The following is a 14,058-nucleotide window of genomic DNA, read 5'->3' as shown; positions in this document are numbered from 1 at the left end:
GCCAAAACAGGTGTTATTAAGTAAAGACCATGCAGGGTGCCCAAACTTTTACTTTGGGCCCTTTTCCTTTTTTGTTATTTTGAAACTGTAAAAGGTGGAAGCAAAGAAGTAATCTTGCTTAAAATAATAAAGAAATGCATCATCTTTAACTTTATGCCATTTGGAAATCAAATAATCTTTTACTCACTTTATTCACAGTAACAGAAATTTTGACCAGGGGGTGCCCAAACTTCCGCATGCCACTGTACACACACACAAACACATGCACATACACACACAGATACATATACATACACACACATGCACACAGACACACACACATACACGCATGCACACAGATACTTATACATGCACAGATAAATTCATGCACACAGATACACACACACACACATTTACATACACTCACACAGATACACACACACACACACAAGACCATAAAATATAGGAACAGAATTTGACCATTTGGCTCATCAAGTCAGCTCTGCCATTTCATTGTGGCTGATCCATTTCCTGCCTTCTCCCCATATCCTTCATGCCCTGACTAATCAAGAATCTATCAGCCTCTGCCTTAATTAAATATACCCAATGACTTGGGCTCCACAGCAGCCTGTGGCAAAGAATTCCACAGATTCACCACTCTCTGGCTAAAGAAATTCCTCATCTCTGTTCTAAATGGATGTCCCTCTTTTCTGAGCCTGTGTCCTCTGGTCTTAGGCTCCCCCACCAGAGGGGGAATCCTCTGCACATCCACTCCATCAAGGCTTTACACCATTCGATAGCTTTATATGGATTGATATGTACAAACACAGATAGCAGCTAGTGGTTAGCGTGACACTATTACAGCTCTGGGCGTTCTGGAGTTTGGCGTTCATTTCCGGCGCAGTTCTAGAAGCAATCAGAATCAGAATTGGATTTCATATCACTGGCACATGCCCTGAAATTTGTTAACTTTGAGCAGCAGTACAATGCAATATATAATAATAGAGAAAAAACTGAACAGCGCGCGCGTGTGTAAATATAAATAAATATTATATATATATATATATATATATATATATATATATATATATATATATATATATATATATATATATATATATACACACACACACACATACATAATAGGAATAAAGAAAGTAGTGAGGTAGTGTTCTTGGGTTCAATGTCGTGAGGTCGCGGGAGGCTGATGAACGGTTACAGGTTTGCCTTCAGTCAATGGACTGGGCTGTGTTCACAAACTCATCTGAGGACTGAATGACAATACCAGGGTATAGTTACAGACTTTATTGAAATACTGTGGGTTGAGTATGCCCCCACAAAATCGTTTAGGGTTTTCTCTAATCAGAAGCCTGGATGAGCAATGAAATCTGGAACCTTCTGAGAGCCAGATCAGAGGCATTCAGGTTTGGAGATCAAGAATGCTACAGGAGGTGCAGTATGACCTCTGGAAAGCCATCTCTCAGACGAAGTGAAGACTTCAGACTGGACTGGAACCAACGAGGGATGCTCGACAGCTGTGGCAGGGTTTGAGTTCCGTAACCTCCTACAAAGTTATATCTTGCAACATAAGGGACAGCAGAGCCTCGCTTCCAGGTGAGCTCAATGCCTCCTCTACTCGCTTTGACCACCAGAGTAGGACACCTCCATGTCCCCGATGATCCTTTGTCCTCAGTATCTGAAGATGATGTGCAGGTTGTTTTCAAGAGAACGAATCCAAGGAAAGTATCTGGTCTGAATGGAGTACCTGGCTGAGTAGTGAAGACTGTGCTGACCAGCTGGCTGGTGTATTCATGGATATCTTCAATTTCTCCCTCTGAATTTCTTCTCTCCCTTCAAGCAGGCTTCAATTGTACCGGTGCCCAAGAAGAGTGTGGTAACCTGTCTAAAAGACTATTGCCCAGTGGCACTTGCATCCACAGTGATGAAGTGTCTTGACAGGCTGGCGTTGAAGCATATCAGCTCCTCTCTGAATGGTGACTTGGATCCGTTCCAATTTGCCTACTGAAGCAACAGGTCTACAGCAGATGCTATCTCATCAGCCCTTTACACAACCCAGGAAAATCTGGACAGTAAAGATGCATACATCAGGATGCTCTTTATCAAATACAGCTTGGTATTTAACACTATGATCGCCTCAAAACTAATCAGTAAACTCCAAAACCTGGGCCTCAGAACCCTCTTGTGCAATTGGATCCTGGATTTCCTCACTTGTAGACACCAGTCAGTTTTCGGATTGGCAAAAATTCTCCTCCACAATCTCCATCAGCACATGAGCATTGCAGGGGAAGTGTGCTTAGCCCCCTGCTCTATTCACTTTACATCTATGACTGTGTGGCTAAGTACAGCTCCAACACAGCATACAAGTTTACTGATGACACCACGTGGTGAGCTGTATCAAAGGGGGTGATGACTCAGCATACAGAAGGGAGAGTGAAAACTTGGCTGAGTGGTGTCATAACAACAACCTCTCACTCAACATCAATAAGACCAAGGAACTGATTGTAGACTTCAGGAGAGAGAAACCGGAGGTCCATGAGCTGGTAATCATTGGAGGATCAGAGGAGGAGAGGACAGTGATTTTAAATTCTTGGGTGTCACTATCTCAGAGAACCTGTCCTGGACCCATCATATAAACAGTATTGCGAAGAAAACACAACAGCACAACTGGAAGCTGTGGAGGTTCGGCATGTCATTGAAAACCTTGGCAAACTTTTATAGATACATGGTGTGGCGGTTCCGCATGTTATTGAAAACCTTGGCAAACTTCTATAGATGTATGGTGCTGACTGGCTGCATTTTGGTCTAGTATGGAAACACCAACGCCTTTGAGTGTAAAATCTCACAAAAGGTAGTGAATTCAGCCCAGTACATCATGGGCAAAGCCCTCCCAACCATTGAACACATCTACATGAAACCTTGCCATAGGAAAACAGCATCCATCATCAAAGATCCTCACCACCCAGACCATGTTCTTTTCTCACTGCTGCCATCAGGTAGAAGGTACAAGAACTTCAGGACTCGCACCACCAGGTTCAGGAAGAATTAACACCCCTCAAACAATCAGGCTCTCGAACAACAGCTACGCTTAGCTACGGACTCTTCACGCTCGTTATTTATTGCTATTTATTTATATCTGCATTTGTATAGTTTGTTTACAGTTTATAATTCCTGAAGTTTGCAGTTACTATTCTGTAGATTTGTTAAGTATGCCCACAGAAAAAGAATCTCAGGGCTGTATGTGGTAACCTGTATGTACTCTGATAATAAATTTTATTTTGAACTTTTCCTTCTTGATGGTAGTGTTATGTGTGATGAGAAAACCAGTTGGAGATGGGGTCCAGAGTTGACCCCCCTGTAAATTATGCTGCTAACGAGAGAGAGAGATGAAGGGGAGGGGGGGAGGCATCCTGTTGCAGATGGGAGAGAGAGAGGCAAGGATTACAATGGATGATTTAGTATTATGGCTTCTTCGCTAATTGTTGACTTTAATGCCAAGGACATTTGGCCTGTTTGTGTGGATCTCTGCTGACACAGCAGAGTGATGCCAGGTGCCTGCTGAGACAGGAGGGAGTGGCCAGTTTGATGGACACGGACATGGTCAGTTGATGGATGGCTGATACCTCATCAGGGGAGATAAAAGACAGGTCTGCTGAGACACCAGCAGACACGCCACGAGACACTGCAAGAGTGTTGTGCATCCACAGGAAGGTGGGGGCTTGGAGGACCGAATCGGGAGATCTGTCACAAAGCTCACAGTGTGACGGCAGGACCAGTGGGGGCTTGTGTCCACTCACGCCAGAGTGACGAGTCCACCACGGAAGAACAGTCTAGCTGAGAATGGAGGGGTCATATCCGAATGACCACATCAGTATAACAGAACAAGAAAACAATGGAAGGTTTGCCTGCTGCAGCTGCTCACATCTCGCTCACTCTCTCTCCGTTACAACAGCAATACCTTGACTTAAACTAAACTGAACTGAACTCTGCATTATCTTAAGACTATTCATTTACCCCTAGATTTTGATAGAGCTTGGTTTTGATTCCTATTCCTACACTTCTGTATTGATCATTGCTAAACTGTTTTATATGTATATTTACATTTTTGATACCGTATTACTTAGTTACTAATAAACACTTTTAGTTACAGTACCACCAGACTCCAACGTATCAGTCCATTTCTGCTGGCTCGTTAACCCAGCTATGGGGTACGAGAACAGGGCATGGGATCCAAGGATTGCTTTGTGAACAGGGCACGGGATTGCTTTGTGGATCCAGAACTGGCTTGCCCACAGAAGGCAAAGACTGGTTGTAGATGGGTCATGTTCTGCATGGAGGTCAGTCACCAGTGGAGTGCCTCAGGGATCTGTTCTGGGACCCTTACTCTTCGTGATTTTTATGAATGACCTGGATGAGGAAGTGGAGGGATGGGTTAGTAAGTTTGCTGATGACACAAAGGTTGGGGGTGTTGTGGATAGTGTGGAGGGCTGTTAGACATTACAGCGGGACATTGATAGGATGCAAAACTGGGCTGAGAAGTGGCAGATGGACTTCAACCCAGTTAAGTGTGAAGTGGTTCATTTTGGTAGGTCAAATATGATGGCAGAATACAGTATTAATGGTAAGACTCTTGGCAGTATGGAGGATCACAGGGATCTTGGGGTCTGAGTCCATAGGACGCTCAAAGCAGCTGCGCAGGCTGACTCTGTGGTTAAGAAGGCGTATGGTGTATTGGCCTTCATCAATCGTGGAATTGAACTCAGGAGTCGAGAGGTAATGTTGCAGCTATATAGGACCCTGGTCAGACCCCACTTAGAGTACTGTGCTTAGTTCTGGTCACCCCACTATAGGAAGTATGTGGAAGCCATAGAAAAGGTGCAGAGGAGATTTGCAAGGATGTTGCCTGGATTGGGGAGCATGCCTTATGAGAATAGGTTGATTGAACTCGGTCTTTTCTCCTTGGAGCGAAGGAGGATGAGAGGTGACCTGATAGTGATGTACAAGATGATGAGAGGCATTGATCGTGTGGATAGTCAGAGGCTTTTTCCTAGGACTGAAATGGTTGCCACAAGAGGACACAGGTTTAAGGTGCTGGGGAGTAGGTACAGAGGAGATATCAGGGGTAAGTCTTTTACTCAGAGTGGTGAGTGCGTGGAATGGGCTGCCAGCAATGGTGGTGGAGGCAGATATGATAGGGTCTTTTAAGAGAGTAGAGCAGTGGGCTTAGCATATCCCTGAGATGCGCCAGTGTTAATCGTTAATGAGGTGGAGATGTTGCTTCCAATCTGCACGGATTATGGTCTTCCAGTGCATGTTATCCTGCGGAATTCGTGGGCTTTCTCCAGGTCCTCTGGTTTGCTCCCACAGTTCAAAAACATTAATCAAATAGGTTAATTGATGGAATGTAATGCCAACGAGTGTGAGCTTTTGCAGGACCAACCAGGGTAGGTCTGTGGCTATGCTACAGTGGCACTTCTGCAAATCACTACTGTGATGTGTAGTTATTTAAGTTACTGTCGCCTTCCTGTCAGCTTGAACCAGTCTGGCCATTCTCCTCTGGCTTCTCTCATTAACAAGGCATTTTTGCCCACAGAACTTCCACTCACTGGATATTTTTTTTGTTTCTCGCACCATTCTCTGTAAACTCTAGAGACTATTGTGTGTGAAAATCCCAAGAGATCAGCAGTTTCTGAGATATTCAAACAACCCCACCAATATTCATCTCACAGTCAAAGACACTTAGATCACATTCTTTCCATGTCATGTCTGTTTGCTTTTATGCATTCAGTTAATGCCACATGATTGGTTGATTAAATATTTATGTTATGAGCAGACAGACAGGTGCACCTAATAAAGTCACCTCTCAGTGTATTTAGGGCAAAGGCAAGTAGGCTTTCTCCTATAGAAATAGAGGTCATGGGTTAAGGGTGAAATGTGACATATTTAAGGGGAACATGAGGGAAAACTTCTTTACATAGAGGGCAGTGAGAGTGTGGAGCAAGCTGCCATTTTATGCGGTGAATATGGACTTGACTTTAACATTTAAGAGGAATTTAGATAAGAACATGTGTTATGGTTTGGGTGCAAGTTGATGAGATTAGGCAAATTAAAATTTTGGCATGGACTAGATGAGCAGAAAGGCCTGTTTCTGTGCTATAGTTTTCTATGACAATGACTCTGTACAACTGAGCTAACTGAACAAAGCTGAAGGAATGACAGCCATGAACCATTCACAGGTCAATGAAGTGATCCACTCTTCCACAGCATTTCAATCCTTGGAAAACACCTGAGGAGACAGTGTTCCAGTAATCTGAAATATGTGGTACAGAGAGCATACTCAGTCATAACATGAACTTCAAATTGCCAAAGCTCTCCACTGCTGGGCATTGTTTGAGCCTGCTGTGAACAGAGGATGGTCAGGTTGAATTGGTATTTAATAATTTCATTACTGCTGTAGACAGAGGATGGTTAGGTTGATAGAAACAAAATTAGTTGGAGAATCGTAAACTTTGTGTTCCCATATTAACTCCTATTTTCAGCAGAAAAACGATGTTTTCTGCAGTTCCTAACAAACGGCATTAAGGAACTGGAGCAGGAGCTGGATGACCTCTGGATCATTCGGGAGAATGAGGAGTTTATAGATAGTAGGTACAGGGAGGCAGTTACGCCAAAGGAGCAGTGCACAGGTAATTGGGTTACCATCAAGCGAGGGAAGGGGAAAGGGCAGGCAGAGCAGGACTCCCCTGTGGCCATTCCCCTCAACAACAAGTATACCAACTTGGATACTGTTGGAGGGGGGTTGACTTACCCGGGACAAGCTGCAGCAGCTGGATCTCTGGCACTGAATCTGGTTCTGCAGTGCGGGGGGGGGGGGGGGGGGCGAAGAAGAAGAGAGCGGTAATGATAGGGGACTCGATAGTTAGAGGTACAGACAGGAGGTTCTGTGGTCGTGACAGAGTCTCCCGGATGGTTTATTGCCTCCCGGGTGCCAGTGTCAGGGATGTCTCTTATTGCGTGCACTAAAATGGGAGGGCGAGCAGCCAGATGTCATGGTGAACATCAGTACCAATGATGTAGGAAGAAAGAGTGAGGAGGTCCTAAAGAGTGAGTATAGAGAGCTTGGTAGGAAGTTAAAAAGCAGGACCTCAAGGTCCTGCTTTATTTATTGAATTTATTTAATGCCAATGAGATGGCTTTTTAGAGCAGCTTATGCTTGAACCTACTCAGGGAAAGGCCATCTTAGATTGGGTAACCCAGATCTTATTAGGGAGCTTAATGTAAAGGAACATTTAAGAGGCAGTGATCATAATATGACTGAATTCACACTGTAATTTGGGAGGGAGAAGCATAAATCACATGTAACAGCTTCGAATAAAGGGAATGACAGAGGCATGAGAGAGGAGCTTGCCCAGCTGGATTGGGGGAGGATACTAGCTGCGATAATGGCAGAGCAGAGATGGTTGAAGTTTCTGGGAATAGTTCACAAGGTACAGGATAGCTATGTCCCACAGAAGTAGTTGTTGTCAAATGGCAGGGGTAGGCAACCAAGGTTGACAAGGGAAGTTAAGGACTACATGAAACCCAACAAGGAGTAATACAGCGAGGAGTATTGTGGGGAAAGCTGACGAGCTGAGGGCGTGGATTGACACGTGGAATTATGACATTGTAGCCATTAGTGAACCTTGGCTACAGGAGGGCAGGACTGGTAGCTTAATGTTCCAGGGTTCTGATGTTTCAGACGTGATAGAGGCAGAGGGATGAATGGTGGTGGGGGTTAGCATTGCTAGTCAGGGAAAATGTTACAGCAGTGCTCAGACAGGACAGGTTAGAGGGCTTGTCTACCGAGGCCATATGGGTGGAGCTGAGAAACAGGAAAGGTATGACCATGTTAATGGGGTTGTATTATAGACCACCCAATAGTCAGTGAGAATTGGAGGAGCAAATCTGCAGAGAGATAGCAGACAACTGTAGGAAACATAAAGTTGTGATAGTAGGGGATTTTAATTTTCCACGTATTGATTGGGACTCCCATACTGTTAAAGGTCTAGACAGGTTAGAATTTGTAAAATGTGTTCAGGAAAATTTTCTAAATCAATATATTGAAGTACCGACTAAAGAGGATGCAATATTAGATCTCCTATTAGAAAATGAGTTAGGACAGGTGATGGAAGTGTGTGCAGGGGAACACTTTGGTTCCAGTGATCATAACACCATTAGTTTCAACTTGACCATGGATAAAGATAGATTTGGTCTTCGGGTTGAGTTCTAAACTGGAAAAAGGCCAAATTTGAAGAAATGAGAAAGGATCTAAAACGCGTGGATTGGGACAGGTTATTCTCTGGCACTTGGTAAGTGGGAGGCCTTCAATGGAGAAATTCTGAGAGTGCGGAGTTTGTATGTTCCTGTCAGGATTAAAGGCAAAGTGAATAAGAATAAGGAACCTTGGTTCTCGAGAGATATTGGAACTCTGATAAAGAAGAGAGAGATGTATGGTATGTATAGGAAACAGGGAGCAAATAAGGTGCTTGAGGGGTATAAGAAGTGAAAAAAAATACATGAAAGTAATCAGGAGGGCTCGAAGAAAACATGTGGTAGCTTTGGCAGTCAAGATGAAGGATAATCCAAAGAGCTTCTACAGGTATATTAAGAGAAAAAGGATAGTAAGTGATAAAATTGGTCCTCTTGAAGATCAGAGTGGTCGGCTATGTATGGAACCAAAAGAAATAGGGGAGATTTTAAATAGGTTTTTTGCATCTGTATTTACTAAGGAAACTGCCATAGAGTCAATGGAAATAAGGCAAACAAGTAGTGAGGTCATGGAACCTATACAGATTGAAGCGGAGGAGGTGCTTGCTATCTTGAGGCAAATCAGAGTAGATAAATTCCCAGGACCTGACAGGGTATTCCCTCGGACCTTGAAGGAGACTAATGTTGAAATTGCAGGGGCCCTGGCAGATATACTTAAAATGTCGGTATCTACAGGTGAGGTGTTGGAGGACTGGAGGACAGCTCATGTTGTTCCGTTGTTTAAAAAAGGTTCTAAAAGTAATCCGGGAAATTGTATGTCAGGAAGTTTGACAACGGTAGTAGGTAAATTATTGGAAGGAGTCCTAAGAGATAGGATCTACAAGTATTTGGATAGACGGACTAATTAGGGAGAGTCAACACAGCTTTGTGCGTAGTAGGTCATGTTTAACAAATCTATTGGAGTTTTTTGAGGTGGTTACCAGGAGAGTGGATGAAGGGAATGCAGTGGATGTTCTCTAAATGGGACTTCAGTATGACAAGGTCCCGCATGGGAGGTTAGTTAGGAAGATTCAGTTGCTAGGTTTACATGGTGAGGTAGTAAATTCGATTAGACATTGGCTCAATGGGAGAAGGCAGAGAGTGGTAGTGGAGGATTGCTTCTCTGAGTGGAGGCCTGTGACTAGTAGTGTGCCACAGGGATCAGTGTTGGATCCATTGTTATTTGTCATCTATATCAATGATCTGGATGATAATGTGGTAAATTGGATCAGCAAATTTGCTGGTGATACAAAGATTGGAGGTGTAGTGGACAGTGAGGAAGGTTTTCAAAGCTTGGAGAGGGATCTGAACCAGCTGGAAAAAAGGGCTGAAAAATGGCAGATGGAGTTTAATACAGACAAGTGTGAGGTATTGCACTTTGGAAGGAAAAACCAAGGTAGAACATACAAGGTAAATGGTAGGGTACTGAGGAGTGCAGTAGAACAGAGGGATCTAAGAATACAGATACAAAATTCCCTAAAAGTGGTGTCACAAGTAGATAGGGCCATAAAGAGAGCTCTTGGTACATTGGCCTTTATAAATCAAAGTATTGAGTATAAAAGTTGGAATGTTACAGTGAGGTTGTATAAGGCATTGGTGAGGCTGAATTTGGACTTTTGTGTGCAGTCCTGGTCACCGAATTACAGGAAGGATATTAATAAGGTTGAAAGCGTGTAGAGAAGGTTTACAAGGATGTTGCCGGGACTTGCAAAACTGAGTTACAGAGAAAGATTGAATAGGTTAGGACTTTATTCCCTGGAGCGTAGAAGAATGAAGGGAGACTTGATAGAGGTATATAAAATTATGATGGGTATAGACAGAGTGAATGCAAGCAGGCTTTTTCCACTGAGGCTAGAGGACAAAAAACAGAGGACATGGGTTAAGGGTGAAGGGGGAAAAGTTTAAAGGGAACATGGGGGGGGGGGTCTTCTTCACAGAGAGTGGTGGGAGTGTGGACTGAGCTGCCAGATGAAGTGGTAAATGCAGGCTCACTTTTAACATTTAATAAAAACTTGGACAGGTACATGGATGAGAGGTGTATAGAGGGATATGGGCCAGGTGCCCAGTGGGACTAGACAGAAAAATGGTTCGGCACAGCCAAGAAGGGCCAAAAGGCCTGTTTCTGCGCTGTAATGTTCTATGGTTCTATGGCTTGGATCCCCCAAATTACATATTGTTTCATACCACACAACATAAGGAACAATATATGCAATAACACACATCATCATATAGACTAGATACAACAAAAACTTTTATCAAATCCATTTAGTTCTTTCTAAATGGAAGGCTTACCACTGCAGGTGATGGAACATGTATACTGAGCACGGATCGCGGCTGGATCTGATTAACTAAATGACACAGAACCACTCCGTCCATCAAGGCTTCTCCAATTTCATCAGGTAGATTAATTTTTAGGCTGGATTCAATGTTCTGTTGAACAAGATTCAGTCAGATTTGTAAGAAACACCTGGCATAAATTTATAACAATCCACCACAGCCCACCAAAATCCAGAGAAGTCTCTGGTGCACGTGTTTCACCAGGGCTAAGTAACATTCGACCTGTCTTGACATAATGCTCAAAGCTACCTCGGGAATAGGAGCTGAGTCACACCAACTAAAAAAATCCCACTGCAGCCCTGCTTTGTGCTTATTCTCAGTTAACACAGATGGCTAAGCCCCACCAATTTATGGAAGGCCCACTTTGTTTAAAGGACAGGATCTGTATCAGCCATAATCAAGTACCTTGAGGAACTCAGTGCGTCAGAAGGCATCTATAGAGGGAAACATAAAGTTGACGTTTTGAGTCGAGACCATTCATCTCGACAACAATCAAAGATTTCGCCCAAACCAAGGATAATCAAAATATTATATATTTGTATATTTTTCAGTACATGATGCATTATCTGGTCTCACTGTGACTCCAGCACATCAAAGGTTGCCACAGTAGTGTGGTGGTTAGTGAATGCTATTACAGTCTGGGCTGCTGCAGTTCAGAGTTCAATTCCAGCATCGCATGTAAGGAGGATGCACATTTTCCCAGTGACCACGTGGATTTCCTCCAGGCAATCTGGTTTCCTCCCACAGTACTGGTTAATCGGTTCATTGGTCATTGTAAATTGTTCTGTGATTAGGCTAGTGTTACCTAGGTGGGTTGCCGGGCAGTACGATTTGTTCAGCCTGAAGGGCCTGTTTTCATATTGTATCTCTAAATAAATAAAAAATCATAGTGACTGTGTGATGAATAATTCAGCAGAAAAGTGGCAACGATAAATTTACATATAACACTTCAAGCACATTAGTTCCTTTAACACACACAAAAACCTGAAGGAACTCAGCAGATCAGTCAGCATAAATGGAAATAGATAAATAGTCAATGTGTTGGGCTGAGACCCTTCATTGAAAAGTCAAGTCTTCATTCATTTCCAGAGATGCTGCTTGACCTGCTGAGTTCCTCCAGCATTTTGTGAGAGTGGCTCTGGATTTCCAGCATCTGCAGAATCTCTTATGTTTATTATTTTCTTTAACATATTTTTGAGCTGTATTTTATATTTCAAAGCACCTCACTAATTCCACAAAGATGCAATCATGAAGAAGGCATTTCAGAGCCTCTACTTTCAAAGAAGCTTAAAGGGATTTGGCATTGCACCACATGTTCTAACAAACCTACAGATGCAATGCTGAAAGGTTGCATCATGCCTGTTACAGCAAATCACAGCAATGCAAGAGGCTGTAGTTATTATTACACACAGCCTGGGTACATCACCACACAAACTTTTCCACCACTGACAGGAGGTGCTGTCTCAAGAAGGCAGCGTCTATAATCAAAGATTGCCATCATTCAGGTCACATCTTTTTGCTGCTACCATCAGACAGGAATTACAGCTACTTTCCTTCAACCATTTGGTTCCTGAACCAACTGGCACAACCCTAATCACTCACTACTTCAGAATATCAGCACTAACATCATTTTTGCACTACAATTTAAAAAAAATGTTCTAACTGAAGTCTGACAACAATGGGTTCAACAATAGCTACTTCCCTACAAACATTAGGTTCTTGAAAGTCTATGCACCTAAACCCTGCCTCAGCAACAGAACACTGCCTCTTATGCTACCACTAACCTGTCTCTAATTGTCTTATTTTTGCACGGTAATTTATGTATAATTTATATTCTGTGTGTTTTCTGCACCATGTCTGTGATGCTGCTAAAAGCAAGTACAATACATGACAATAGACTTGATCTTACTACATATGCACATTCACAGCTTCATAACTTGAACTAAAATACTGCTAGGTGGGGCAGCATCAGCACCTTACCTCCCGGAGCTGTTCTATATGTTCCTTTTCCTCTCTCATCTGCTCCATTTTTCGACGGATGGTAAATTGAGGATCCAAGGAGTCGATATGCCGCAATGACCTGAAGAAAGCTGTTAAAACAGAAGAGGAACCTTTGAACCTTTAAACATCAAACTGGCCAAAAAAAGTTGTGTTCTACAAATTTGTTATAGATCTTCTGACTGGGACAATAAATGATAGAAGTTTCACAAAGTTAGTTCACACTGATGTTTGCAATTTTCCAGTCCTCCCGCACCATTCTAGAACCAAGTGATTCTTGACAGATCATTACTAATGCCTCCACAATCTCTTTAGCCACCTCTTTTGGAACCCTGTGGTGCAGTCCATCTGATTTAAGTGAATTATCTACCATCATACATATCAGCTTCCTGAGCACCTTCTTCTTTCAGTAATAGCAACAACATTACTTCCGCCACGACACTCTCAAACTGCTGGCATACTTCCAGTGTCTTCCACAGTGAAGATTGATGCAAAACACTCATTCAGTTCGTGCACCATTTCCTTGCCCTCCATTACTCCCTCTCCAGCAGTCCAAAATCTACTCCTACCTCTCTTATACTCTTTATGTATCTGAAAAAACCTTTTTGTATTCTCTTTTATATTATTGGCTAGCTTAGCTTCATATTTCATCTTTTCTGTGTTTTTTAGTTGCCTTCTGTTGGTTTCTAAAAGTTTCTCAATCCTCTAACTTCCCACTAATTTTGCTATATTATATGCAATCGGCCCTCCTTATCCATGGATTCCGCATGCGCGAATTCAACCAACTGTGGATTGGGAAAACCTGTTAGTTCTCTCTCCAGCGCTTGTTATTTGAGCACGTACAGACTATTTTTTCTTGTCATTATTCCCTAAACAATGCAGTATAACAACTATTTACATAGCATTTACATTGTATTAGGTATTATAAGTAATCTAGAAATTACTTAAAAGTACAGGCAGTCCCTGGGTTATGAATGAGTTCCATTTCTGAGTCTGTCTTTAAGTCAGATTTGAAGTCGGAACAGGTACATCCGGTATTATTTAGTGTCAGTCAAACGTTTTTCTTAGTATATAGTACATATTCTACCTTTTTATGCATATAAAACACTTAAGAAAGATACGTATTTCAATAATTAAACCACTGCATTGCTTAGTAATAATTGTAGCTTTCATCGGAGCAGGGCCTTTCACATGCTCCATTAAAATGGTTCCGATCGTTGACCGATTGTAGCCTAATGCTTTTCCAGTGACAGATGGCGTTTCACCTCTTTCTGATCGCTTTATTACTTCCACCTTATTTTCAATCGTGATTGTGATTAGTTTCGTGAACAGAAACACTGCGGATTCAGAGCTGCGACGCCGGGTCCTAATGTCCACCGCACGGAGACATGTTAAATAAAGTCCGGGATTCCGCTTGGTCCTAAAGACTGCCACACTGAG

At 42.7% G+C, this 14,058-nt stretch overlaps 1 protein-coding gene across 5 annotated transcripts in view; it reads right to left on the bottom strand.

Annotated features, from left to right (window-relative positions):
* The window catches only part of lrch1 (leucine-rich repeats and calponin homology (CH) domain containing 1), a 502,659-nt gene that overhangs the window by 33,151 nt on the left and 455,450 nt on the right, over positions 1 to 14,058 (bottom strand). For all 5 annotated transcript variants that reach the window (XM_073046169.1, XM_073046165.1, XM_073046167.1 and 2 more), the window contains 2 exons: positions 12,601 to 12,710; positions 10,576 to 10,713 (listed from right to left, as the gene is read on the bottom strand). In XM_073046169.1, the coding sequence (XP_072902270.1) occupies positions 10,576 to 10,713; positions 12,601 to 12,710 (248 nt within the window). The remainder of the gene's footprint in view (positions 1 to 10,575; positions 10,714 to 12,600; positions 12,711 to 14,058) is intronic.

The sequence above is a fragment of the Hemitrygon akajei genome, chromosome 5 (genome assembly GCF_048418815.1).
Source record: "Hemitrygon akajei chromosome 5, sHemAka1.3, whole genome shotgun sequence".
NCBI lineage: Eukaryota > Metazoa > Chordata > Chondrichthyes > Myliobatiformes > Dasyatidae > Hemitrygon > Hemitrygon akajei.
This window is presented reverse-complemented; position numbering and strand designations above follow the sequence as displayed.